This window comes from Lethenteron reissneri, chromosome 52 (genome assembly GCF_015708825.2).
Source record: "Lethenteron reissneri isolate LAM-NWPU_2019-01 chromosome 52, ASM1570882v1, whole genome shotgun sequence".
Lineage (NCBI taxonomy): Eukaryota > Metazoa > Chordata > Hyperoartia > Petromyzontiformes > Petromyzontidae > Lethenteron > Lethenteron reissneri.
In genome coordinates, this window is record NC_083830.1 from 9508845 (window position 1) to 9533456 (window position 24612).

General features: G+C 47.7%; 1 protein-coding gene across 2 annotated transcripts in view; it reads right to left on the reverse strand.

Moving 5' to 3' along the window:
• Window positions 1-24612, reverse strand: part of LOC133355832 (septin-7-like) — a 32427-nt gene that overhangs the window by 2263 nt on the left and 5552 nt on the right. Inside the window, exons 2-10 of one of the 2 annotated variants that reach the window (XM_061573230.1) lie at window positions 22858-22992; window positions 11576-11693; window positions 10478-10567; window positions 8506-8602; window positions 7782-7833; window positions 6926-7051; window positions 5661-5681; window positions 2119-2254; window positions 179-321 (exon numbers count right to left, since the gene is read on the reverse strand). In XM_061573230.1, the coding sequence (XP_061429214.1) occupies window positions 179-321; window positions 2119-2254; window positions 5661-5681; window positions 6926-7051; window positions 7782-7833; window positions 8506-8602; window positions 10478-10567; window positions 11576-11693; window positions 22858-22913 (839 nt within the window). In that variant the 5' untranslated portion in view covers window positions 22914-22992. The remainder of the gene's footprint in view (window positions 1-178; window positions 322-2118; window positions 2255-5660; window positions 5682-6925; window positions 7052-7781; window positions 7834-8505; window positions 8603-10477; window positions 10568-11575; window positions 11694-22857; window positions 22993-24612) is intronic. The other variant, XM_061573231.1, reaches the window with a different exon arrangement.

Here is a 24612-nt window from a genome sequence, read left to right on the forward strand (position 1 = left end):
TGGCCGATACGCGTGTGTGTGTTGGCTGATACGTGTGTGTGTGCGTATGTTGGCTGATACGTGTGTGTGTGTGTGTGAGAGAGAGTGCTGATAGGTATGTATGTGTGTGCGTGCTGGCTGACACGTGTGTGTGTGTGTGTTGGCTGATACGTGTGTGTGTGTCAGAGTGTGCGCTCACTTAGTGTCAACTCTCTGCTGCTCCAGGGCGAGGATCTGTGCCTCCCAGGTGCTCTTCTCGTCCTCAAACTGGCGCCGCCGCTCCTCCATCTCGCGATGTTGCGCCTCCAGGTTGCGTTTCATCTGCTCGTGCCGGCGCTGCAGCTGTGGTTCACGCATGCGTGGGGCACAGTGGATAAGAATCGTCACTAATTGATCGCTCAATGCAAAACACAAAGCCACCGTGAAAAGTACATCGACAAATCAAGGAGAGAGATCAAACAAAGACGCACGCGCGCGCCTGTGTTCATATTCTGTATCGATTCTAAACGCGTTCGTTTGTCAACTTCAGCTTGCAAGGGATTGCAATATACAAGGCCATCTCTCCAGCCGTGAGTCTGTCATGCTCTGCTCACCCCAATCGCTCATTTCGCTCAACTCTGAACAAAGGCCGAAATGTTACCCTCTTAGAAATTCTCACGTTCGAGACACGCCGCGAGTGAAGGATGTTGAGCTTTTTTCTGTAATTGTGCTTACCCACATACGTAAACACGCCTGCAGACGAGATACACAGCGACGGACATCTTTCGAACCCAGTCAGAAAATCTTGCGGGGTGGTGGCGGTGCGTCAAAATCAGTTCTCGTGATGTCGAAGCAGTGAAAAGATGAATGTCAGTTCAAATTTGGATTTTTTGAATGGTTTTATGAGGACCGGTGCGTTATGCCGCCAAAAGCTCCCTTCATACACACAAAGACGAAGAACACCGTACAGCCTTTCAACAGACTCTTTGAGCAAGGCCAGCACCACTGTCGGCTGCCTTCGCCTCCGTAGTGCCAATGTTTACACATTGCAGCAGGTACATCGGTAAGGCCGAGTGGGAATTGGGGGGAGGCCCAGCAGTGCTTGTTCCAAAAATTCGTCACTGTTACGGGTCGTGAACGGGAATCAAACTCGTAGTGCATTGCGTGAACCAACGACACTGCCACTCCCCCACAATGTATACACAGGCGCTTGGCTACGTAAGGTGTGAAAGAAGTTCGACGTACATACAGTCTCTGTTCTCCTACAACGCGTGTTTTCATAACGCGAATTGGATGAATATATTAGGGAACATTTTTTTTCTAACGCAGATGCGAAATGGGTGGAACGCGTTTGAGTGACCAAGCGGTCGTACGTCTGCCTCGGTGTAGCATCGCACAAGGAATTGGGATGCTGCTGGATGCTTCTAGATGCTACCCACGGCGCCTCGGCCTTTGTTCAGCCTGCGCTACGCATCTCACGTGTTATCGCGGACTACATTACCCTACATATATTATTTATTATAACGCCATTTTTCCAAAACGCCGCGTTATAGGACAGATTGTACAGGCGTTTACATACACTCACTCAATAATACGTATATGGCACATTAGGAAGGGACCACTCTTTTAATTATGTCCTTGTACAGCAAGGGAGTAAAGTGTGGTTCTGGGAAATTCCTGATGTGCTGTGCAGTGCATCAATGCATGTGTGTCAGAGGTCGCAATCGGGTACCCGATACCCGTGCCCGGCCGGGTAGCTGGGTATCGGGTAAGGTACCCGTTTGCGACCCTGGTGCGGCCAGGTACGGGTACGGAATCAAAACCCGTTTGCGACCTCTGATGTGTGTACAGCAGCATGTGATGACTGAGTTGGGCCTGTAGGTGGCTGGCAGGGTTAATGATTAATCGGACTTGGACACCAGCCACGTGGTTAATGGCGACTCGGAGGAATTGCTGTGTTTGACACGTGCTGGTGCATTTTACAGAGTGATGGTGCTGTTCTTCACAAGATTGCTATTAACCACAATAAATGTGTCTGCCCTCGATTTGGAGCACCTGCCCACGTCCTTCATTTCGAGTGTGCACACGTACCAACACAAGCGCGCACACACGCGCACACGCACACACGGATACAACAAGTGCCATTATCCGGTGTGTTACCTCCTGCTCCGAGTCCATGAGCTTCTGCTGCTTCTCCTTGACCTTCATGAGGAACACCTGCTCCATTTCCTTCTCCATCTTATGCATCCGGAGTTTGTGTTCGTGCTTCTCCTCCTCCATCTGGGCCATGGGGCTCCTGCAAGCGCCCAGAGAGGTCCAGCGATAACGTACGCGGCGCAAGGGTGCACGATCTGCGCATGTCACCCTCACACAAAGACTAAGACCCCCCCCCACTATAGCTTTTAACAGACTGTTGGGGCAAGTGCTCTTAGCGATCTATGAAGGCACACGAAGGAGGCGGGTGGCCAGCACCACGCCCGACTGCCTTTTTTCTCTCTAGTGCCGATGTTTACACATCACACCAGGTAGTTAATTGAGGCCAGAGTCGACCTAGGGGAGGTTCAGATATTCATCACTGGGTGTTGACCGTGAGCAGGAATCGAACTCGGGTCTTCGGGTTTGTAGCGCAGCGCGCTAACTGCTACACTGCCGCTCCCCACACACACACACGTACACACACACACACACGTACACACACACACGTACACACACGTGTACAAACGCTCGTACACCAGCAGGCACTCTGGCCACCACTAGCTGTAGCCATGGGGGTGGTTTCCAAATGGACAAGACTGGCCCTTAAAGGCAGACAGCCCAAAAAAACGAGCGGGTCTCATGTTACAGACATGCACTGAGGCCGCGTGGAGGGCCGTTCCACATTGGTTGGAAGCTTCGTTAGAGATGACAAAAGACGTATCTGGACGCGAGTGATCTCACTGCAATCACAGTGTCTTGGAAGGTATGGGAGTAACACGGCAGGTACAATATGAGCGTGTGTCCAACTGTAACTTTAACTATTTGTTGTTGTTGTTAAGACATTTTTTTACTTCTCGTTGGACAGCCCAGAACTCATTCTACGTAAGGGGATATTTGCTTCCCGCGTTTTGGAGGCCTGTTGCTCAGAGTGCACCAGTTTTGAAGTGGCTGATGATTAATTGGCTATTTAATAATCGATTATTAATCTTAACCGAGTACACAAATTAATCACGAAGCGTCGTCGATCAGAATGTTGACAGCAACATAAATAATAACTCCTTCCCGTGTCTTCCCGCATAAAAAAACACACACGAGCATTTTTTACAAAACTCTTCGGCCGCACGGCCTTCGTGGAGAGCATCGTATCAGCAGCATTGGTTCAATACAAGCAAGCTCTGGGCAAGTTTCCATACTCAGTGTCTCATCAGCAGTCAGGACTGCGAGAACCAATGCTGGTGAACTGCCCAATGTCCATAAGACAAGGGACCCTTGCCTATTTAATTAGATTTATTTAATAGAATTTGCACGACATTTTATATATATTGCAGGTTCGATTGTTGTTGATCGGGGTTATTTATACAGTCGAATGTGATCGACATTTGAAAGCAAATGAACATGATCACATACACTTGAATCCTAACACAAACAAAGACAAAGGGAAATATGTCCCGTATAGCCTTCACAGACTGTTGGGGAAAGAGTTGTTAGCGAGCACCGATAAAGGCCGGCACGGCACACGAGGGGGTGGGTGCCCAGTACAACGCCCGACCGCCTTTGTCTCCCTCGTGGCAGTATTTACACACCGCACCAGGTACTCATTTGAGGCCGTGCCAACCTGGGGGGAGGGCCCAGGACGGGTTCACATATTCGCCACTCTTATTGTTTGTTGAGCGGGAATTGAACTTGGGTCGCAGAGTTCATAGCGCAGCGCGCTAACCGCCACCCCCTCCACACACACACACCGCCAAGCACACTCCAAGCCAGCCGCACACAGGCAACACACACTCAAAGCCACAAAAGTGGTGGCGGCACACAAGAGTAGGTGCAATCAAACAAAGCACGTCGTCTTTGATTGCAGCCGTCGTAGTGAAGTCTCACGAGGTGGAGAGAAAGACGGAATAAGAAAAAAACATTTGAGTCCTTCAGGAGGACAAAATCATTGATTACCAGTCCAGGAAATCACACTGGAAGAGAAAAACCCCAGGGACTGTACACAAGAGGAAGCGGTGAAAACGTTCCCGCCATGGAACGTTTAAAAGCGCGACGGTCAAATGTGAACCCATTTATTTTGCATATATTCATGTATCTTTAATTTCTTTCGCACTGTACGTAGCCAACTGTGCTACTTGGAGGTGCGGGGGGAAGACAACAAATTAAACATAAAATGCAGTTATAAAGAAATGAGTTCTCAATTAGTTTTTTCAATTTTGCTTTTCAGTAGAGTCAACGATAATATCAATGTGCGGCGATTTGGTGCAATTAATAGAACAAGGGCGGTGGAGCGGTGGCACGGCAGTTAGCGCATTGCGGTACGACTCCGGCGAGGTAAGTTCCAATTCCCGGCCATGGTTAACATCAGTGGCGAGTGATATATGAACTTGTCCTGGGCCTCCCCCCATGCTCTACACCAAACCGGCATGGTGAAGTATATTCAAACCTCTGACTAACAGGGAATGGGGAGCTGAGGTCTTTGGCTCTTCATTATTGTTTAAGACGTGCACAAACTTCACACAGTCTCATTAAACTTTATTTTTATGACCACCACCCCCTGCCTCGTTCATTCAGCTAATTGGGACGCAACTTCTCCATCGTTATGAGGCATTCTCAATCCACTTCTGGCTTTCAGGATCCATGTACAACAGCTGGGAAAATTCATAATATAGGTTTTTGGGTCAGATCGCGTTATTTATAAATGTGTTGTAACCCTCCACCACCCGACACGGCCAAACAGTAAAAAATGTGTCACGTTTTCAAAGGACAAATTAATTGACTTAATGTTTCATGTTTCTGTGTTGGAAAAATGTTCCATTCGACTTCACATTAACTGGGACCTTATTCGTCTGGTTTTCCCCAGTGCCCATTTGTAAAGAACACCAAAGCCTGCTTTAAACCGAGATGCACTTGGCTACATCTGTTTGAGTCTCCGAGCGCTAAAACCGTGACCCGAGTCCTCCCAGGGGTTAATGTTAGTCGTGGTAATGTTAGGTGAAGTTTTAACATCACATGCAGTTCCTGGAGTGACCTTTCAAAATTACGGTAATCACGAAAGACACAGGGTGCCAGCGCCATGGCCCTTGGGCGCTGCTCTGGCACATCGCTGGCAAGTGGTAACTGAACCTGGCCAGGGCTTCCTTTGGGTAAACTCAGCCTTAAACGAGTACCCGGTAGGGTCTGTAGACATCGGCAAAAAGGCGGAGTCAAGACGTGAGTGACTGGGCATAGTGCTGGCTAGAGTATTTCTCTTTTATGCCATGCCAGCAGCCTGAGATACTCTCTGCCAGCACTTGCTCGTACGGTCTTGCACAGCCAAAAGGGGAGATCGTGCGTTTAGTTTTTGTTCCAAACGTCGGCAACACGTTTAGCCTGTCATTACCATAACTCTTGAAAGGTACCACACATTAGGAGAGATAATGATTCCTTGTGGTTTCCCAAGAAGGTTAATTTGTAAGAAATCCAGTGTTAAACGGTGTCAGTGGCATTAAAAAAAAAATACATTTCACACTTACATTCCTGCAATGCCTTCCCCTCTATAAAACACAAAAGGTGACACACAATGCTTGTTGTGGTTAAACTCCAAACACACAAGTCACATTAATAACCCACGCGCCGTTATACGAAACGAGCTAGGTTAGTTGTTGCGACGTTCGGCTGTTCGTGGCAAACAGCGCTGCTTGCACGTTCTGCATTCTCAAAGCCGTCGGAAACATCACCCCGTCGGGTTAATTCCATGGCGAAATCAAGCAAAGATTATGGTGGCATTTTACGCGACGTTTGATCGGTATTGCTCGCTCATCGTCATCATCACCACCACGTCATGCCCATCGTATCAACGCAGGGCAGACCCAATGATGACCACGTGTGGGCCAGAGGTCCCTTGCACAGCTCAGCAATTGTGTTTAAATCGTCAGCTGTGCGCGGGCCCTCTCATAAAACTATATATATTTTTATTTTACCAGCTCTTTAGATAGCATGTTTCTAAATGTAGAGAGAAAAACCGGAGGACCCGGAGAAAAATTAACACGACCATGAGGAGAACATGCAAACTCCAAATATAATGGAGTTGGGTCGGGATCGAACCCACGACCTCCTGCATACCAGGCGAGGTAGTTATAACATCTCACCGCCATAGCTCTGGAACAGATGAGACATTGTCTTCTGGAAATAATTATTCGAAATCAGGTTTGGTCAAATATCTACTGGACTGATCCGGTATGGAATGACCCCATTGTTAAACACACGATTCAATCAACGATTATATTATTCAATGCACATTAAAACGCTGCTGCTTGTCAATGGGAGGGGAGGGGGGGTTATTTTTCAGCAAGGTATAGCAGCATGCCGTGCATTAAATACTCTTGTGACTCTTGTCGGAACAACATGCGGCCACTGAGAGAGAAAATAACCGTCAACAAATGCATCGCGCAGATCGCCGCATTTAAAATAATTGTAAAGATGTCGTAAGACTGTAGCAGGTGACTATCTGAAGCGGGTCAGGTGAGCCTTGGAGGGTAGGTAAGACCAAAGGACAGGTGGGATGAAACAGCAGATGAGGCGAGGGAATGGGTAGTGAAGGTGACGACATCGAAGGTGAAGGCGAGGATGATCGGCAGGTCGTTGTGAGGCTGTTGAGCAATTTGGGCGGAGCGGTGGTGCAGCAGTTGGGTGAGACGAGGGCGAGTGAGAGTGAGTTGGCGGTGGGCGAAGAGAGACACTGAGTAAGCAGGGCAACACGGAGGGGCAGGGGCCGGCAACGCGACGCGAGAGCACCCACTTGCTGAGCTGCCCCTTGGAGCGGTTGTTGTCGACGCCGTTGCAGGCGAGCGCGGCCAACTTGCGGCTGCGGAAGTTCTCGTAGTGGACGTTGTTGGTCACGTCCTTGAGGTCCTGCATGTGCGTCCTAGTGGCAGGGACGCGGTCGGGTGTGGGATGGCAAACAATGAGGCGCGACAAACCGGCAGCCGCCACAGCGAACAAGCGTCACGCTCAACGTCACTCAGAACAGACTATACACACTCTTTGATTCTTTCGGTAAAGTCACGTATAAAGATAAAATAATAAATTAAATAATTATTATTTTATCTTTATACGTGACTTTACCGAAAGAACCAAAGAGTAATTCCTGCAGTCACGAAAGCTCCAAATTTAAGACTATACACAATTACGCAAACAGTATAAACGAGAGGACGTAATACAAATGCAACACAAGTCATTGCAAACAAGACAAAATACACCACGCGACATCGTCTCGGTTCATCATGGTGAGAGATTCTTATCGTTGCGAGCCTAAACCTCGGCAAGCGTTAGGCGGTGATTGTCACGCGATTAACATTTTGCAGTGGTTTAACTTTGGAGAAATTGGCCTCTGCCATGGGAACGTGGAAATTCCATCACTGGCTCATTGCCGCCAATGGAGATGAAAAAGAGCTTTATAGCTCATCGGATTCCTCCAGCATAAATACATATTCTGGTTTTCTATAGGAACCATAGCTTCCTGCTACACGCAATGCGCTCCTTATAATGAAAGCCAAATATATTTCAGTGCAGGACCCTCCTGTAAGAGAGAACAATAATCTAGATTTGTTTATTAAACACAAGGGTAATATCTACACTGCATCGCCAAGACTTACCTAATCAGCATGTTGCGCAGGAGTGTGAAGTCGCAATGATCCGCACTCTCCACTGTTCAGGAATAAAGGCACAGCAGAGAACGGCATATACACAATCCTGGCCAGCTTCACGATGAGTACATTATGGGTTCATGGCGAGGTTTAGGGCAATGTCCAAGACTGCACCTTTATTGGCGACACTGCTGACCGCCGACCGACCCGAGAGACTAATCCCCCAATTGGTCAACGTCGGTCACTGCGCACAAACCGGTTCGGTGGCGTAGAGCGAGGTCGGCATGGACCTCTGGTGTACGAAATAAAATGTCCCCACACCCCACCGCCCACCCTCCCCCCCCCCGCACAATTCCCCATCTTGGTGGCTCCAGCAGTTGTGCCTCCCCGGCCAGTGCTTCCTGGTGTGGTTGCACTGCCTGCACACTCGCCACTGCACTGGCAAACAGAGGTTGTTGTTTTTTTATTATCTCTGTAATCGGTATCTATATATCTTAGCACCTGTTTTATTCCCAGAAAGGGTGAAGCCCATTCTTATTTTTATCCCCCCACCCCCCCCCCCCCCATCGGAGGTTATATTTTTCGCAATTCGGCGCAGCTGTAACTCTGGCAACCGTCGCACAAATCCAGGGGTCACGACCGACGTGCATGTTTGATGCTCTGCCGACACGCCCACACACGCACGCACGCGTTCCCGTGTACGCACGCACGCGCGCATCCCCACACACCGTACCTTCCACGACGCCCCACGGGTACTGGCGGCCCCGCACGCGCTTCCCGTTCACCTCCAGCACCGTGTTGCTCCCCACCACCGCCAGCGGGATGTTGTCCTGCCGTAATCGACAGGGGCGTCGGTTAAATTGCATAAGCGAGCTTTGCCTCCGACCGCTCTGGGGCGTGCCGGGATCACGTCGGGTTCTGTTCGTCCCTGCGGCGGCCTCTTATGAGAGTGTACAACTGTGCAAGCGGGCCAAGAGTACGCGGAAGGCACATTTGTTAAAGAGTTAATAAATGTGCCCTGGTACAATGAGTTAACCCCACTTGTACCAGGGCCGATCCGGGAACCAATCCTAACATCACGGTGTCAACGATAACAAGACGTTCATGCTGTGACCTCACTTATCTTAAATGACAAACCGTGTTGCTTATCTCTCTACAATGTCGATAACAATCTTCCCTTAACACAAGCCCTTTTTCAATCCACTGCTCGATTAAGGCATCCCTTATGCTGTGTCCATCCTGGGGGTGTGTTTTACCGTGTTTCACCAGGCTAGCCGGTGTGGGTTGGTGAATAGAGTGGCCAAGACCGGTTCGTTTCGCCTCATATCATGAGCGAGCAATGTTAGCCATGGCTGGAAATTTTACTTTGGTTGCCGGGTTCAAAGGGCAAAGTGCGAACCACTGCAACCTTTCTCCTTCCACGAAACTTTATTTAAGACAAAGTTTCTAAAACAACCCACTTGTATTTCTTTAGAGCTGCTGTTTGCGTTTAGTTTGTTGCCCTTCCCACCCGCACCCCCGATAAGCACGGTTGGCTACGTACGGTGCGGACGAAGCTCAACATAAATACGTACATACTTAGACCACCACCTCCCGAAGCTCGCCTATATTTCTTCCTTCTAAACGCCAGGCCACAGCCGGTTTGGGAAAGTAGTCATGGGCATTAGGGTGGCAGGATGGGCATGGGCAGAGAACAAAGTAGGGGCCAAGGCCATGCAGCCTCATTCACATATCATTTGCATACTGGCTGTGACCGTGGGGATGGAACGGGAAAGGTGTGGGGTCACAAACTCAGTGATCGCGTGGACGGGGGCGAGCGGCGTCTGCGTAAAGGTTGGGGGGGCGAGCACGCAACGGCCCGGGGCGGCGAACGCTCCACCCCGTCGGCGGTGCGTTAAAATATTCAACACTTTCAAGGAATTAAGGGTGCGTTAAGTTTTTTATCCTTGAAAAAAATAAGTATCTCATGCAGCACTGATGTACTGGTTGATGATTAGTGCACCCGAGTGTTAAACATTTAGCAGGTCGGACAAGGAAGGAAAAATAAGTGTGCGCATATATTATTTAGGAATCGAGCAACGGGCGATAATACTGTTCGTGAAAATTACTCCGGCTGCCTCGTCCGGCCGGGCGACGCTGTGGCGAGAGACCGTGTGACTCATCCCTGTTGGTTCAATACAATTGCCACCACTTTGTGGGAAATGAACGATGATTGGCTTGGCGAGAGACAAAGGGAAATATCTCCCGTATAGCCTTCACAGACTGATGGGGAAAGTGCTGTTAGCGAGCACCTATAAAAGCCGGCACGGCGCACTAGGGGATGAATGGCCAACATCACGCCCGGCCGCCTTTGTCTCCCCAGTGAGCGGGACTCAGGTCGGCGGGGTTGTAGCACGGCGTGCTAAACGCTACACTACCGCTACCCACACCACATGCCCTCTCTCAAGAGGTGGATATAGGTAGGGGGAGGGTGGAGGGGTGGGGTGCAGTCTCCGAATTTCAAACAATTTCATTACATGCAACATTGAATGATCTTCTCTGGTGATTGTGAATAAAATACCAATTTCCAGGGTCTCAATGGTGGGGGTAATCTCCCCATCGCCACCCCCCCCCGACCCTGGATCTGCCACAGGCCCCCTCTCTCACCTGCTTATTAAACGACGACTCAAACACGAGGTTAAAAAGCGACAAGCGTGGATAAATACCTTCACTTTCTTGGCCAGCTTCTCGTCGTCATCTTCCACATCGGGAAACTCGTAGATTTTGATTTTGTGTTCCACAATTTCTTTCATGATCTGCAAACAAAAATAAAAACAAACACCCCCCAGCATAACGAGAGTACGATTAACATCATATCAGATTCTTCACACATCTTCCTAAATCTGATTTTCTTTCACAAAATGTAGGGCATTCATTTGTTAAAATATGACACAGTGTGACACTTCCTATTAAAACAAGTTTTAGTTTTAATAGCAACTAGCAGGAAGACAACAGATGACCAAAATAATGACTTGATAGTAGAAGTTTTTTGGGTAAGATTTAACCCAAAAAACCTCTACTATGGATATTGGTCGCGAAAGCCCACGTGTTATAATGACTTGACCCTGTCAGAGAAATGTGGAATTTACACCACCGGCTCAGAGCTGTACATACGAGGCGAGTGCCTTCCACACACTTGTTTAAATGTGAACCTCAAGTGCATATTTGTATGGCAAATACAGCCCTGTGTAGTTTAATTTTTTTTTACTATCGTAAATGTCTGGTGCGCCAGGCAAGGCATGACGATCGAGACATTCGGAACAAAGCTGGCGGCGGCCGCAGAAAAATAACTGGAAACAAACACGAGTCATCAGTTTCTGATTTAAACACGTTCGGAAAATTTTTAAAGAGCGATTTTGGAACTTTTCCATGAAGCAGAGTTGATATTACTTGATGCCAAGTGTGGCACCATACTGGCAGGTACAGCACGGAGTTGATGTCATATTAGTTACATTACTTCAGGCTTTCTAGATCCATCCGAAATTAACCATTTTATTGCACCGTGCAAAACATCATAGAGGCCAGATTTTTCAAATTTTCCTGATTAATCCCAATATCAGCGATAAACCCCAAAGACATCTCCGATTAGCACGGTTGGCTATGTACGGTGCAAAAGAAGTTCAACATACGTAAATATACACACTCCGCATCCGTGCTGGGGGTTACACATTGTGATGTCAAAGAAAGCTTCCGTGGGTGGCCGAGAGCCGGAATTCGAACCAAAATGTCTCGGCGGTGCCCCGTGCCTGACGGCCAATCCTCACCGTCTTCTTGAACTGCTGGCACTCCTCGGTTGTGAGCGAGTCCGCCTTGGCGATGAGCGGGATGATGTTCACCTTGTCATGCAGTCGCTTCATGAACTCAATATCCAGGGGCTTCAGCCTGCACACGGCAGAGGCGAATACATGGAAGGTGAATTGCTTGCGAGCGCCCATTCCAACAGATCAACCTCATTAATCCACTGCTGGATAAATGCCTCCACATCCCCCCACAAAACCATCGCCATCTCGCACGGCAATGCGACGTAGCGATCCATTTAGAAACAGCAGATGGGCTGGTTTCTTTACAATTACGACTTCAGCTGCTATAAATGTGCTACACCAGTTTCTGCAAATTATGAAAAAAAAATGTTTAACGCCGTGAAAAATCCTGAAAGCAAAATAGGACCGTTGGAGTGTGATGAAAAACAGGGCTTTATTGCGGATTTACGAATAAACAAAAGTCTGGACAAATTACCTCTCGCAGTTCTCAACATTAAATGGTCTAGTGGCTTGGCAGCCGATCAGCACCGAGTGGGCATACTGACTTCCATCGCCGCACTCTTGGCATTTCCTGGCAGTCGTTGCCAAAGTGCACAGCTCGTTGTATGCACGTATATATATGTTGAACATCTTTCGCACTGTACGTAGCCAACCGCGCTGATCATAGGTACGGAGGAAGGAAAACAAACCAAACACAAAAGCAGTTCTAAAGAACGGAGTATTCAATCTTGATTGAAAAGTTCAGAGCTCCAGTGGCTCCCTAATATTTCAAGGAAGAGCATTCCAGACAGGCCCAGAAGCACATTTGAAACGGAGGTTTTTGGGTTAGATTGTGTAAATATAAATGTTTTATTAAACCCGCCACCACCCGGCACAGCCAATAAGGTTTGTCACGTAAACAAAACATGCCAATTCGTTACTATTTGAGCACACTGGTGTGTTGGATAGTAAACCCACGATTTCTACAATCACGAAAGCCTACGTGTGAAATGCACATCTGAAAGCACGCGATGTGGTGACCGTCTTTGTTCGATGGCTAGCCAAAAGCCACCGCTGCGAAGATGATGACCGGAGTTCACGTGATGGTTTATGCTCGCTGTGAAGTCCACGTCAAGAACCTACAAGTGCCCACTACGCCTAAAGTCTTACTCCGATGTTGCCCAAGTAAAAACTCACTCCAGGCTGTGCAAGTGGCTTTGATTCGGGTGGCTTTGATCGATCCCTGATGCAAGCTACGGCGTATGTATCAGAAACTTGGACACACCGACAAAGAAAATGGAACGGCTCAGAAAATGGGCAAAGAAGCACCGACAGACGGATGGTCGGAATTACGCAGCTTGACAAGGGGAGCTCATGAATCCGAATAACAAATGCAAAGCAGGCATCCCACTGACTGACACATTGTGAGCAGGGAAGGATGAGACTGGGGATGTAATGGCAGTCGAAGGAGAGAACACACCCAAGGAGGAGCACCACAACAGAAGCAGCCTGGAGACTAGCTCATCCAGAGGAATGAGATACATCACAGCAATAGCATCGGTGCGCGTACAGATCTTCGTCTAGCAGTGTATAGAAAAGATACGATTATTAAAATGATCATTATCATTTAAAATGGGATTTACAAGCCACTGATGCTCACAAATGCTGTATTTTTTCTTAATCCCAAGGCCACTGCAGTGCCTTGGGCACGCACACTTCACAGGCTGTAAACACTCCTCGCGCACCCGTGGAACATTTATTCACACGAGGAACAAACGTGCTTGCGTAGGCTTGTTTGCCTACATCTGGGACAAGCACCTTTATGGAGCTAAACCGACATCACGAGCCGCAGGCAGGCGAACTAATTGCCAATATTAAATGGCATTCTGTACTTTCCCTCTTCTTTACATCTTGAGGTCATACGTGTACACAGTACATCGTGAACACGATGTGTTGGGAACAGAGGTTGCTTTAAAATACCTCTGCGCCTAGATTTGTGAGTGCCTTGTGTGATGTCAAAATTGCCAAGCTGAGATACCTGAGGTACCAAGGAACGGTTCAGATATCACTCACAACTGATGTTCGCCGTGGCTGGGAATCGAAAAACTAAACTAAAAGTTAACTATATTCTTTGGGTCTTTCGGTAAAGTCACGTAGATATTTTCTTTGAACCTATCTACGTGACTTTACCGAAAGGCCCCAAAGAATATGAATTCCTGCAGCCACGAAAGCTTTAAGTCAAGATAAAGTTAACTATTTTTTATGTTACCAGATAAGGCCCACTGAGCAGCCTGGCCACAAACAATAGCTCAACGAAGTCGCTTAACGCGTGGAAATTTATCGTAGCCAAATACTCTAAACTCATGTTTCTAATTGTGGAGGGAAACCGGGAGGACCTGGAAAAAAATCCACATGACCATGGGGAGAGACATGCAAAAAAACTCCAAATATACAGCGGCAGGCGTCAGGGTCGAGATCGAACTCACGACCTCCTCCATACCAGGCGAGGGAGTCAACATCTCCTAGCCACCGTATCGCCTCTTCACAGGACGTGAGCACACTCCTCGAACTCGGGTAAACGGGTTCATAGCGCAGTGCGCTAACCACGGCGCCACCAGTCTATCCCCGCTATCATTGTGAGTGGGATATAAATGTATTTTGAAATTCCAAACCAATTTTTTTTTATTCAACATCTCATTGGATTAATCTTCGCAACACGAGGCCACGGTGTAAACTATCCAACACCTCTCCCTCTAGGGGGCGACAGGGCATGTTGGTACGAATGTGGTTCCGAGTGGCTCAAGATATAAAGTACAAAAGCGGAAAATGCCTGGGCGTAAGGACTGACGCAACGCAGCAGATCAGCGCTATTTATAAAAGTCAAGTCACAGCGTATCTGTGCTCAAGTGCACATGGGGACGTGTTGATCTGTGACTCGATTACAGAAATTCCAGTCACTTTTCATCGCGCAGCATGAAAGCCACTGCATCACTGCTGCCCCGAAATAGTAGGAGCCATAATACTCCTCCCTACATATTTGGACGCATATATAGGATGGACAACAGGAAAATTAAAAGTGTGTTGTTTGGAAGGATGGAAGGCACCGGAAAGAGAGTAAGACCTAACAGAGTGTGGCTTGACAATTATACAAGAGATTGGTGCAAGAAATACGTTGCCACGACTTTAGCATATTGGCACTAGACAGAGGAAAGTGGAAACAAGTTACGAAATGTGCGGTGGACACCTACGGGACTATCTACCCATGGACCGTGATGATACTCCCCCAACAAAGTGGTCTCTATCTAACCAACCATTCAGGGATGATGCACACTGGGAATGAACGGTAGTAATTAAGACAACTGGGTGGGGCCAAGTGATCAGGAAGTAGTGAGGATCAAAAACTGTCTCTAAAGTGGACAATACAGTGCCCGCGACAAAATTAGCAAGAGTGGTCAAATATTTGCACCACAGCGATGGCCTACATTCTCATTTTGTAGTTAAGAATAAAACTCTTTATACCGATTCTTTTAGGCACACTTTTTTAATATCCCGTTATTCATTTGTATATCCCTTTGTTGACCCATTGCAGGATAAAGGTCATGTGGGGGGGTTGTTTGACTGGTCACCAATGGCCGGTTTAGGGTGTGGCCCCAGCAAAGTCTCCGATATCACTCGCCACTGATGTTAGCCGTGGCTGGAACTGGATCTGTCAAGAGGTTAACCCTTTCCCAATCCGATGACGTGCGTCTACGTCATCAGTTTTTAGAAAAAATACAATAACTTTATCGGTACCGAGGCTCCCACAAGGCCATGTGGCAGAGTTTGTATCCAGCTATCGTAGAGTGCGGTCGTGCCGCCACAGTTTTCTGCGATGAGTACAATGTCTTTAAAAACAGTGGCACTATGCCTCTCTAATTGAAATTAACGCTGAACCGCTTACGCGTTCCGAGATTCAGCGGTGAATAGGACAGCCACCTTGCAACTTGCAGACTTCTTGAAACGGGAAAGGGTTAAACGCTTGATGTGCAAACCACTAAGCTCACGCTCCTCATCTTCATCCACCCATAAACTATTTAATAAACATTGACGACACAAAACAGACGGCTATGATCACACATACACACATACGTACGTTAGAGGGGGAAACTCACAGAAAGTACATCTACAAACGCATAAAGAGACGTTTAACCCCTCCTGCCAGATCCCCAGGGCATCCGTGCAACTTGGAAGGAGTGGCGACAACAGTAGAAGCACGATTCCCCAAATGTGCCCCCCCGCATAAAGCGCACTGGCCTTGCTCTTCCTTCCGTCCTCACCCTTGCACGTGCCTCTCCCTTCCTGCCAGGAAACGCAGCTCGAAAAGGTTTTTCTGCGCGAGACGTTTTGTTCTTGCGTGAACGTTGGCTTGCTTCGTGTTTTTTTTGGTCAAACATTTGGGCACATTGCTTCCCCGTCCTACAGTTTTTTTTACCGTATTCTCCGGATAATGAGACGCTCCAGGAAAAGTAAAAAACGAAAAAAACTCTGGGTTAATTAAAAAAAGTGCGTGTTATAATCTGGAGATTAGTATACACAATGGAGAGCCGTCTTCCAGAAGATAATCATGAACGCGCTGCTTCAACACGGAAGAGAGATGTTAAGTCAGTTCACCGCTGAGCCAGTTATAATAACACAGTAAACGGATCTATTCTTACTACAGGCAGCCCAGTAATTTCTGTACAGCGTTGTAATGATGTGAACAGGTTGCTGTACACCAGAGGACATTAATGAACCTGTCACGTGATTCACAAGAGAAGACCCCGTCACGGCCTACTGATAAAATGCAGCAAATACAAGGCGGTCCCCAAAAGCTAATTTCAACTACCACACTGAGGGATTTCCAGCTCAGTGTGCCAACTACACGGCCGCATCCGTACAGGGCTTAACCGTGTTGTTGGACCAGATGGTTTGTGTGAGAACTGGTCATCTCACCATCGGAAAGGTGTTCCCGTTCAAACAATTATCAAAGGTCAAATCAGTTCCATCATCCTTCTGCGGTCGAATAAATTAGTACAGCGAAGTGCGACGTCAACTTTGATCACAGCATGGAGATTGTGATTTTTCCACCTTCTGGTTCAGGGTCGCCAACGTTTCGATCCAACGAAACCGGAAAACATAGCTGTGAGTTTTCCCAGATCATGCCACTTTAGCGATAATCACATACATTTCAATGACCCCACTATATCAGAAGCAGTAACATAAGCCACCATAAGAACTAATGGTTATGATAATAAATATTTTTTCCCCCCACGCACGAAAAAAATAAGCGGAGCAACTTAAAATATGTCCCAAGTCAGCTGTACGATCGGACGTATAAACTGCCGAGTTTATTTGTAATCAAATAAACACTGCCTGCATATCATTCCAGGAAACCGATGTCACACAAGGCGAGTGTTTAATTGTTCTCTAAAAAAATTCCTTTTCATGTAATAAACAGCAGAGCGGCGAACGTACGCTGCGGAAGACGGCTACGTGGGCGCGTGTACAACTCAGGCCATTGCTGCCAAGTTGGGCAATGCCACGCCGCCAAGTCAGTGGCAGATTAATGTAGCTGTCATAATAGCTCAGTGCATGCTTTAAACAAAACAAAAGATTGTTATTGCAAGGGGGCCCATGTTGCCTTGGCCCAAGCATTCTGCAACACAACAGCATCACCACCACTACGCTCGCTGCTAGAGAAATAAATTAATGTTATTTTAATCACTTGAGATATATGGCTCTTTTTCAGAAGCGACCTGGCCACAAATAATAACTAAGCGGCCTATCACGTGGAAATGTAAAGCAGGCAAATGCTCTAAACGCACGATTCAAAATGTGGTGGGAAAAACTGGAACACCCGGAGAAAAATTCACGTGACCACGTGGAGAAAATACCCCGGTTTATGTTGGGGATGCGTTCCTGAAATGTGCAAAGACTAATATGGAAATGACGTGAATCAAAACAATTTACAGGGAAGGTGGAGACGAAGGCTGAGAGGCGACGGATACGAGAAAGGACGGACGATGCTGTCGGTGGTGGCATTAAAGCGACGACGAATTTGCAAAACGATGTAAAACCGTAAGAAGCAAATCAAGGTATTACTGTACTAAACGCTTTAGTCTAACAACCACATGCATCTGACTTAGACGTTTTTTTATTTATTATAAAAGTAAATTAAAACTCATTCTTCAAGTTCAACACTTTCTGCAAATGGTGGAAAAACCCATCGCAAGTGTGAAATAAGTGCAGGCGGAGAGCATTGTGCATGAAATGTGGCGGTCACATGACGTGTGCAAGGCATGATGATGGGATTTGTGCCTGCTTGCCGTTTGTGAGCAGCACAGCTGTGCGTGTTGTTCGTCTAATGTTATTTTATGTGGTTAGTATTTAAGTGGCGAGCACACTGTGCTTTCAGTGTGGCCACCAGAGGTTGATTCTGAGCCACGGTTAATACCCCACCCCCTCTTCACTAACCCACCAATAAGCATGAAGTAATCGTTCAACAACGCCCAATGACCGAAAAGGTATTCATCCAGTAGTGGATTTAGAAAGGGCTGAAACTATTTGTGGTTTTCATCTGCCTGCGTTGCACTGTGGCAGAGTGCCCTAATAACAAGCCGTGGGTTGCCGTTTAAATTCCCGGTGAGTGGTTGGTCCATGCACATTATCTCCCTTGGATGATAATACAGATAATAAAATAACGTGGTTGAACCAATGGAGACCATGGTTTGCACCATGGGAATGTGGAATGACCACAACTGGAGCTGGGATATGAGTGGAGAAGGGCACTACCCTCCGTGTCTGAGAATGAATAAGTTTTGCCTCGACTTCGTTGTTCCTGCAACTTTTTGCCGAAATTGTAAACGACAGGAGTAATGCGGTCCAGTGGTCAGCAATGCCTGTCCACAGCTACAAGGTTTGCCGCGTCAAATCCACCTGTGTATGCAGCTAACCCTTCGAGGACTAGTCGTTGACACTTGCCGCTCGCTATCACCGCAATTAGTTCGCCTGCTAAGCCCGTGAAGTTTTCAACCAGGCGTAGCAAATCGACTGCGTATCGTGCGCGTGTATTACCCGCCGCGCGGGCTACTGTAAGTGCAGAAACACGACGGTACCACCGCCCCCCCCCCCCCCAGCGACAGGAAATTCCACCGCGCTTGGTATTAGACCCAGCAATGCAAAAGCACTTCCAGCCGGCCCACCGTCTAGGGAATACGAACGGCATTTCGCGCAACTGTGCATCTTCAACGGCCCGTTCCGCGCCTCTCTTCCCAACACGAAAAAGAAAGGCAAAAGAGATCCCGCCCACGCCCTTCCATAGTCTCTAACAGGCTGTTGGGGCAAGTACCATCAGTGAGCACTGTTAAGGCTTCATGAAGTGCTCCTAGCCTGGCACAAGCACCGTGGTGACGTCACTTAATAGTGAACAGCTGCTGTTGTACAATATAGTCGAGAATACAGCACAGAAGTAACTATCGTCCAATCCAACAAAAGTAACATGTACAATTGCATATCTCAGCGTGCACTGTTGCATTGTTATCAGTACACAAAAGCAAAGATCCCCCGTATAGGCTTTCGCAGACTATGAAAGTGCTGTTAGCATGCACCCATGCAGGCCAACATGGCACATGAGGGGGGCGGGTGGTCAACACCACGCTCGGTCACCTTTGTCTCCCCAGTGCTGATGTTTACAGAGTGCACAAGGGTACTTATCTAAGGCAGTCAAGCTCGGGGAGGCCCAGGACTGCTTCGGATTATTCACCACTGATCTCTGGTGGCCATGTTCGTAGCGCAACGCGCAAACCACTGCACGACCCTTTCACAACGGCACACACACGAAATGCTCTCCATGGGCACGTGTGTGTGCCCGACATTCAATCTCCCTCTTTAATCTGGGTAAACTTTAGCCACGTGACGCCTGCAGTTTTATTTCGTTTTCGCTGGTGGTGGGGGGTGGGTCGGTTTTTCAGGAATTCACAGCCTCCATGAGAGATGGCTGACGGCAAATACACCCATGCCCCACGACTCCCAAGCCGTGTTGGGTTTTTCTCACGACCAATTAAAGGTTCGGTGGTCGTACGGCACTGTGGTCACAGGGTGCTCGACTCGATACGTAAATCCTCACGAGTTCAACTAATGTCGGTGGCGAAAGGCGCTTTAGAAATCGAAAAAAGAACAGAACTCAGGCCCCCATAATCCCTTTGGGGATAACAAAACCAGAGGGGTTTTTGGGCTAAATCGCGTAAATATAAATTGTGCCGTTAAACCCACCACCACCCGTAAGGTTTGTCACGTAAAAACATGCCAATTCGTGACTAGTGCATTGGAGAGTAAAACCCACAACATTTACAATTCCAGTTAACGACTTTTCACCGGTAATTTCAACCTGCCTCATCAGGCGACAGCCAGAGCTGTGGACAAATCGTCCTGTTTAACAAAAGCCCTGCCTCCTGCAGGAAGTCAACAGGAGTTATCCAATGGTGAAATGGACCAAGCACTCGTCCTCGGCCACGAACAGCAACATGTACCACCCTATATTACTGCGTGTCTGAGCGGGGAGAGAATTACAAGACGCATAACACTTAAGTATTGGCCACTAAATCTTCATGAAGCTAATGGGGACACACAGGCACTTTGCTTCTTGAAGCCTTCTTGTTGCGAGCAATAAGAGGGCTTGCGGTTCAACCCCAAGGAATCACTGGGGTCGTTTTATGCATCGAATAAGAATATTTATTTAGACTGGAGGCTTGTCGATGAGCTATGAAACTCCTGTTCACAGATGCCCAGTAGGAGCGGGTCATCAAGATCGAGGTGCATGATAGCACCGGTGAAATGCATCAACAGTGTTTGATGGGGTCATATCAAATGAGTTGTCTTTGTACATTTAGATCTTTCGATTTAAAGCTTTCGTGACTGCAGGGATTCATCTTCTTGGTTCTTTCGGTAAAGTCAGGTCTTCAAAAGACGGCTGCTTGCGTTGTGGCCGAAACGTCGTGAGAATTATTTTATTATGTTTTATTTTTATTATGTTATTACTTCCCTTCTACGTGACTTACCGAAAGAACCAAGAAGAAAACATTTAGATGTTGTTACCGAAATGTGCATTGTATCTAGAATGTTGATCTTCGCTCGTCAGCAAGAGTTATTTCGACAATGTGTTGTCTGTAATGCTTGAATGAGGCTGCATGGCCCGCTTCACTTTACATAGACTGCTTTTACAGTAACTAGCCAGACAGGATAAACACGTCACTTAAATAAAATCAACATCCTCCAGCGGGACGCACACATTTCCCGATGATGTCACCTTTCGAGAAATGTAATTGGCATGAAATCCTGTTTCCTGGATCCAAGCAAAAAGGGCTGGGTTTCTTAATAAGTGGTCCCATGGTCGCTGGGATTAGCAGCCAGATTCAATCATTGAGGTTTTTCAAGAGGACCAAGGACCTCCCCCTCCCTCCAATCCACGTAAGTTTAAGTAAATACAACCCTAAGTCTAAACACACGCGTCTACCCATCAGCAGGGTGGCACTGTAGCAGGAGCACTTAGCAACAAACTGGCAGGTTTAAATACTGGTCAGAAGGTGGACTCGGGCCATCATCCATTACGGGGTCAACAAATTAGTAGTAAAAACAATAACTTAAACTTGTAACACACGCAGCAGTATTCGCTCACTCTTGTGGAGAGAGGACTTTTGATCCACAAGCAACCACAAGCAAGCAGTGTTTTAAAACTGCTTTTAGTGTTTAGTTTGTTGTCCTTCCCCCGCACCTCCGATTGGCACGGTTGGCTATCTACGGTGCGAAAGAAGTTCCACACACATACAGAGGAACTCAACAGCGGCTGTCCTATGGAGATACTCATAACCTGTCCTCAAGAATGTGGAATTTCCACCACTTGTTAAGGCTGCCTACACAGAGATGAGCACCCGCCCCCCACACTCGTTGGGAACAGGGATAAGTTTTGACTTTTGTGTTTGAACCCAACAGTCAAGAGCTACTCCACCACACTTTCCTCAAACGCCAGTTTGCAAATCCTCAATAAAGTACTCGTGAAAATCCCTCCGATTCTTCCGCCAAAAGTTCAAATGCAGAGGCAGCCAGATGGCATGGGAAGGGAAGAGGGGCACGGTGCACACACCCACCAGCCTTCACGCGAGTCGGTGCCGGCAAGCCGCAGTCAGGAATCGAACCGAGGCTTCTAGATTCGTAGAGCAATGGGTTAACCACTGTACCCACTACTATTATACCGCACCTTCGATTATAGCAGTTGGCTACGTACGGTGCGAAATAAGTTCAACATACATACATAGTAATATAATTTCGATTTAAAGCTTTCGTGACTTCAGGGATTCATCTTCTTGGTTCTTTCGGTAAAGTCACGTAGAAGGGAAGTAATAAAATAAAAATAAAACATAATAAAATAATTCTCACGACGTTTCGGCCACAACGCAAGCAGCCGTCCTCAGGTGAAACCAGGTCTGTCAAGGCTTGCGTTGTGGCAAAACATGTAAACCAACATTCTCTGATCTATAAAAATAAAAGGGAAATTTGTGAATATGTGTGTCTGTTCGAAATGTTTAGTATACGTCCCAACATGCAAAATTCTTGAAATTTGGCATGTGGGTAGCTTCCAGACTGTTCACCAATCAAAAAGTCTAAAAATAGACTTTTGTATTTTGGGGGAGCACAATAATGTATATAATATTTTGCACGTCACATCTGTGATGTCACCCACATGCGGCAGTGTTACGCAGTGTGCCTGCTGACGTCACGCACCCCTCCCCCCCAACCCTCCGCGTAGGCCGTGTACGAATCCAAGACAAGAATCCAAGTCTTGGGCGAAGCCGGGTCGTGAAGCGAGTTATAATATATTACATATGCATCGCCTTTGAAACCGACTGGACTACAGAGACAGCCTTCTTTTTGGCCTTTTCTCTGTACCAGTGTGAGACCAGAGAATGCCAAAAGGCCAATGGTACAAAGGCAAAGCAAGTATCAAAGCATGAATAGCTCAGGATGAGCAGTTATATCAATGGGACAATTTATTTATCCACAATGTCATTACCCGAGCCGGTAATCAACGACTTTAGTTCGTCGCGCCGTTCGTTAACCACTACACACGCTACCACAACAACCAACCGCACTCACGCACGCGTACGTCCATGTGCACGTACGTGCGAGTGAGCGTCCACACACGTGGACGCTCGCACGCACGTACGTGAACACGCACATACGTGAACACGCACATGCGTGGACGCACGCACACACATGCTTTAACACACACGTACCCATGGCCGGAAGGGAAGATGAAGTAGAGGCAGCAGTGCACGCGGCTGTCAGGCATGAGTCTCCGGTTGACCCGAGCCTCCGCATTGAGGTAGTCCTCACATTTGCTGTCGATGTAGTCGATGATGGACTGCCAGCTGCTCACACACACACAGGTAGACAAAGATACCCCTATTGTCTTACTGACTGATGGGGCCATTAGCGAGCACCTAATAAGGCAACCACGGCGCACACAAGCAGATGGGTGTGACCGGCACGATGCCCGGGCAGGCATGCTGCTACTGTCCGTTTTGTGTCTGCCTGTCATCACTGACCAATCGGAATGCTCCCAGGTGTCAATCAGTCACTGCTGAAGGTCAAACGACCTACGCCGAACACAAGCCCCCCCCCACCTCCGCCTCATGAGCGTCTGGTGATTGAGTGGTGAGTGTCAGGTGAGTGGTTGGTGGGTGTAAGACCAAGACATGCAGTGATGCGGCAGAGCTCATCACCAACATTACTGTGCTACACAAACAAGTCTGCACCACATGCACGTCGGAGGTTCAAGCAAACCTTTGGGACTGTGTATTCGCACCTCCAATTAGCATGGATGGCTACGTACTGTGAGAAAGACTTTCAGCACACATACATACTTTCAATGATAAACTTTGGGACTAGTCTCGTAAAGCAAGATTGACGAACGAAAGGGGCGAGACAAAAGTGCACGTTCAATATGGCTGTAGCCACGTGTCTCGCTCCCACTGTGATGACACAGCTGGGTGGATTAGCGGTCACCACGCTCATCCATCTGTCTAGTTTATGTACAGGGTCGACACAGTTCGATTCCCGCTACAGCTGTTCGGTAACTTGAGCGTGGGGATGCTATCAGCAACTGCTCCCTGCTGCAACTCCGTGCACTAAAGAGAACTCTGTGACAACATTCACAAGAGTGCACAGAGAGTGGCAACGCTCAAGCCTAATATCTCGAAACACCCGAAACGGATAACTGGTTGAGAGCTCCTGTTACCCAGCTGCTCATTGGCAAAAAAAGGACTTAACACGATTAAATTACGCTAATTATGTAAAGTCATCCATAATACAAGTTTATGCTTGAGGCAAGGCTTCGGTGGTACGGCCATGTGATGCGAAGTGAAGAGTCATCAGTGGCCAAGACTGCCGTGCGTATTGAGTCAGAGGGCCGCCGTCCACGCGGACGTCCGAAGAAGCGATGGATGGACCGAATAAAGGAAGACATGAAGACGGTCAACGCATCCCCTGAAGATGCCCTGGACCGAGCCAAATGGAGAAGACAATGCCGAAAAGCGGACCCTGCGCCACAGCGGGAACAACGCTAGGAAGAAGAAGATCCATAATACAAGTTTATTGGATTAGATCGCGTAAATATGTGTCGTTAAACCTGCCACCACCCGACACAGCCAATTAGTAAGGTTTGTCACGTAAACAGAACGTGGCCAATTCGTTACTAGGACAGCACACCGGTTAGAGAGCCAAGCCACAACATTTACCATCTGAGTACGACGTTTCGCCAGTAATTACAACCAGCTTCAATTACTGGCAAAACGTCGTACTCAGATTGTTGTGGCTTTGCTCTCCAACACACCGGTGTGCTGTACCAGTAACGAATTGGCACGTTCTGTTTATGTGACAAACCTTACTAATTGACTGTCGGGTGGTGGCGGGTTTCACAACACATCTATATATTTATGCGATCTAACCCAAAAAATCTGGATTATGGATGATATTGGTAGCGAAAGCTT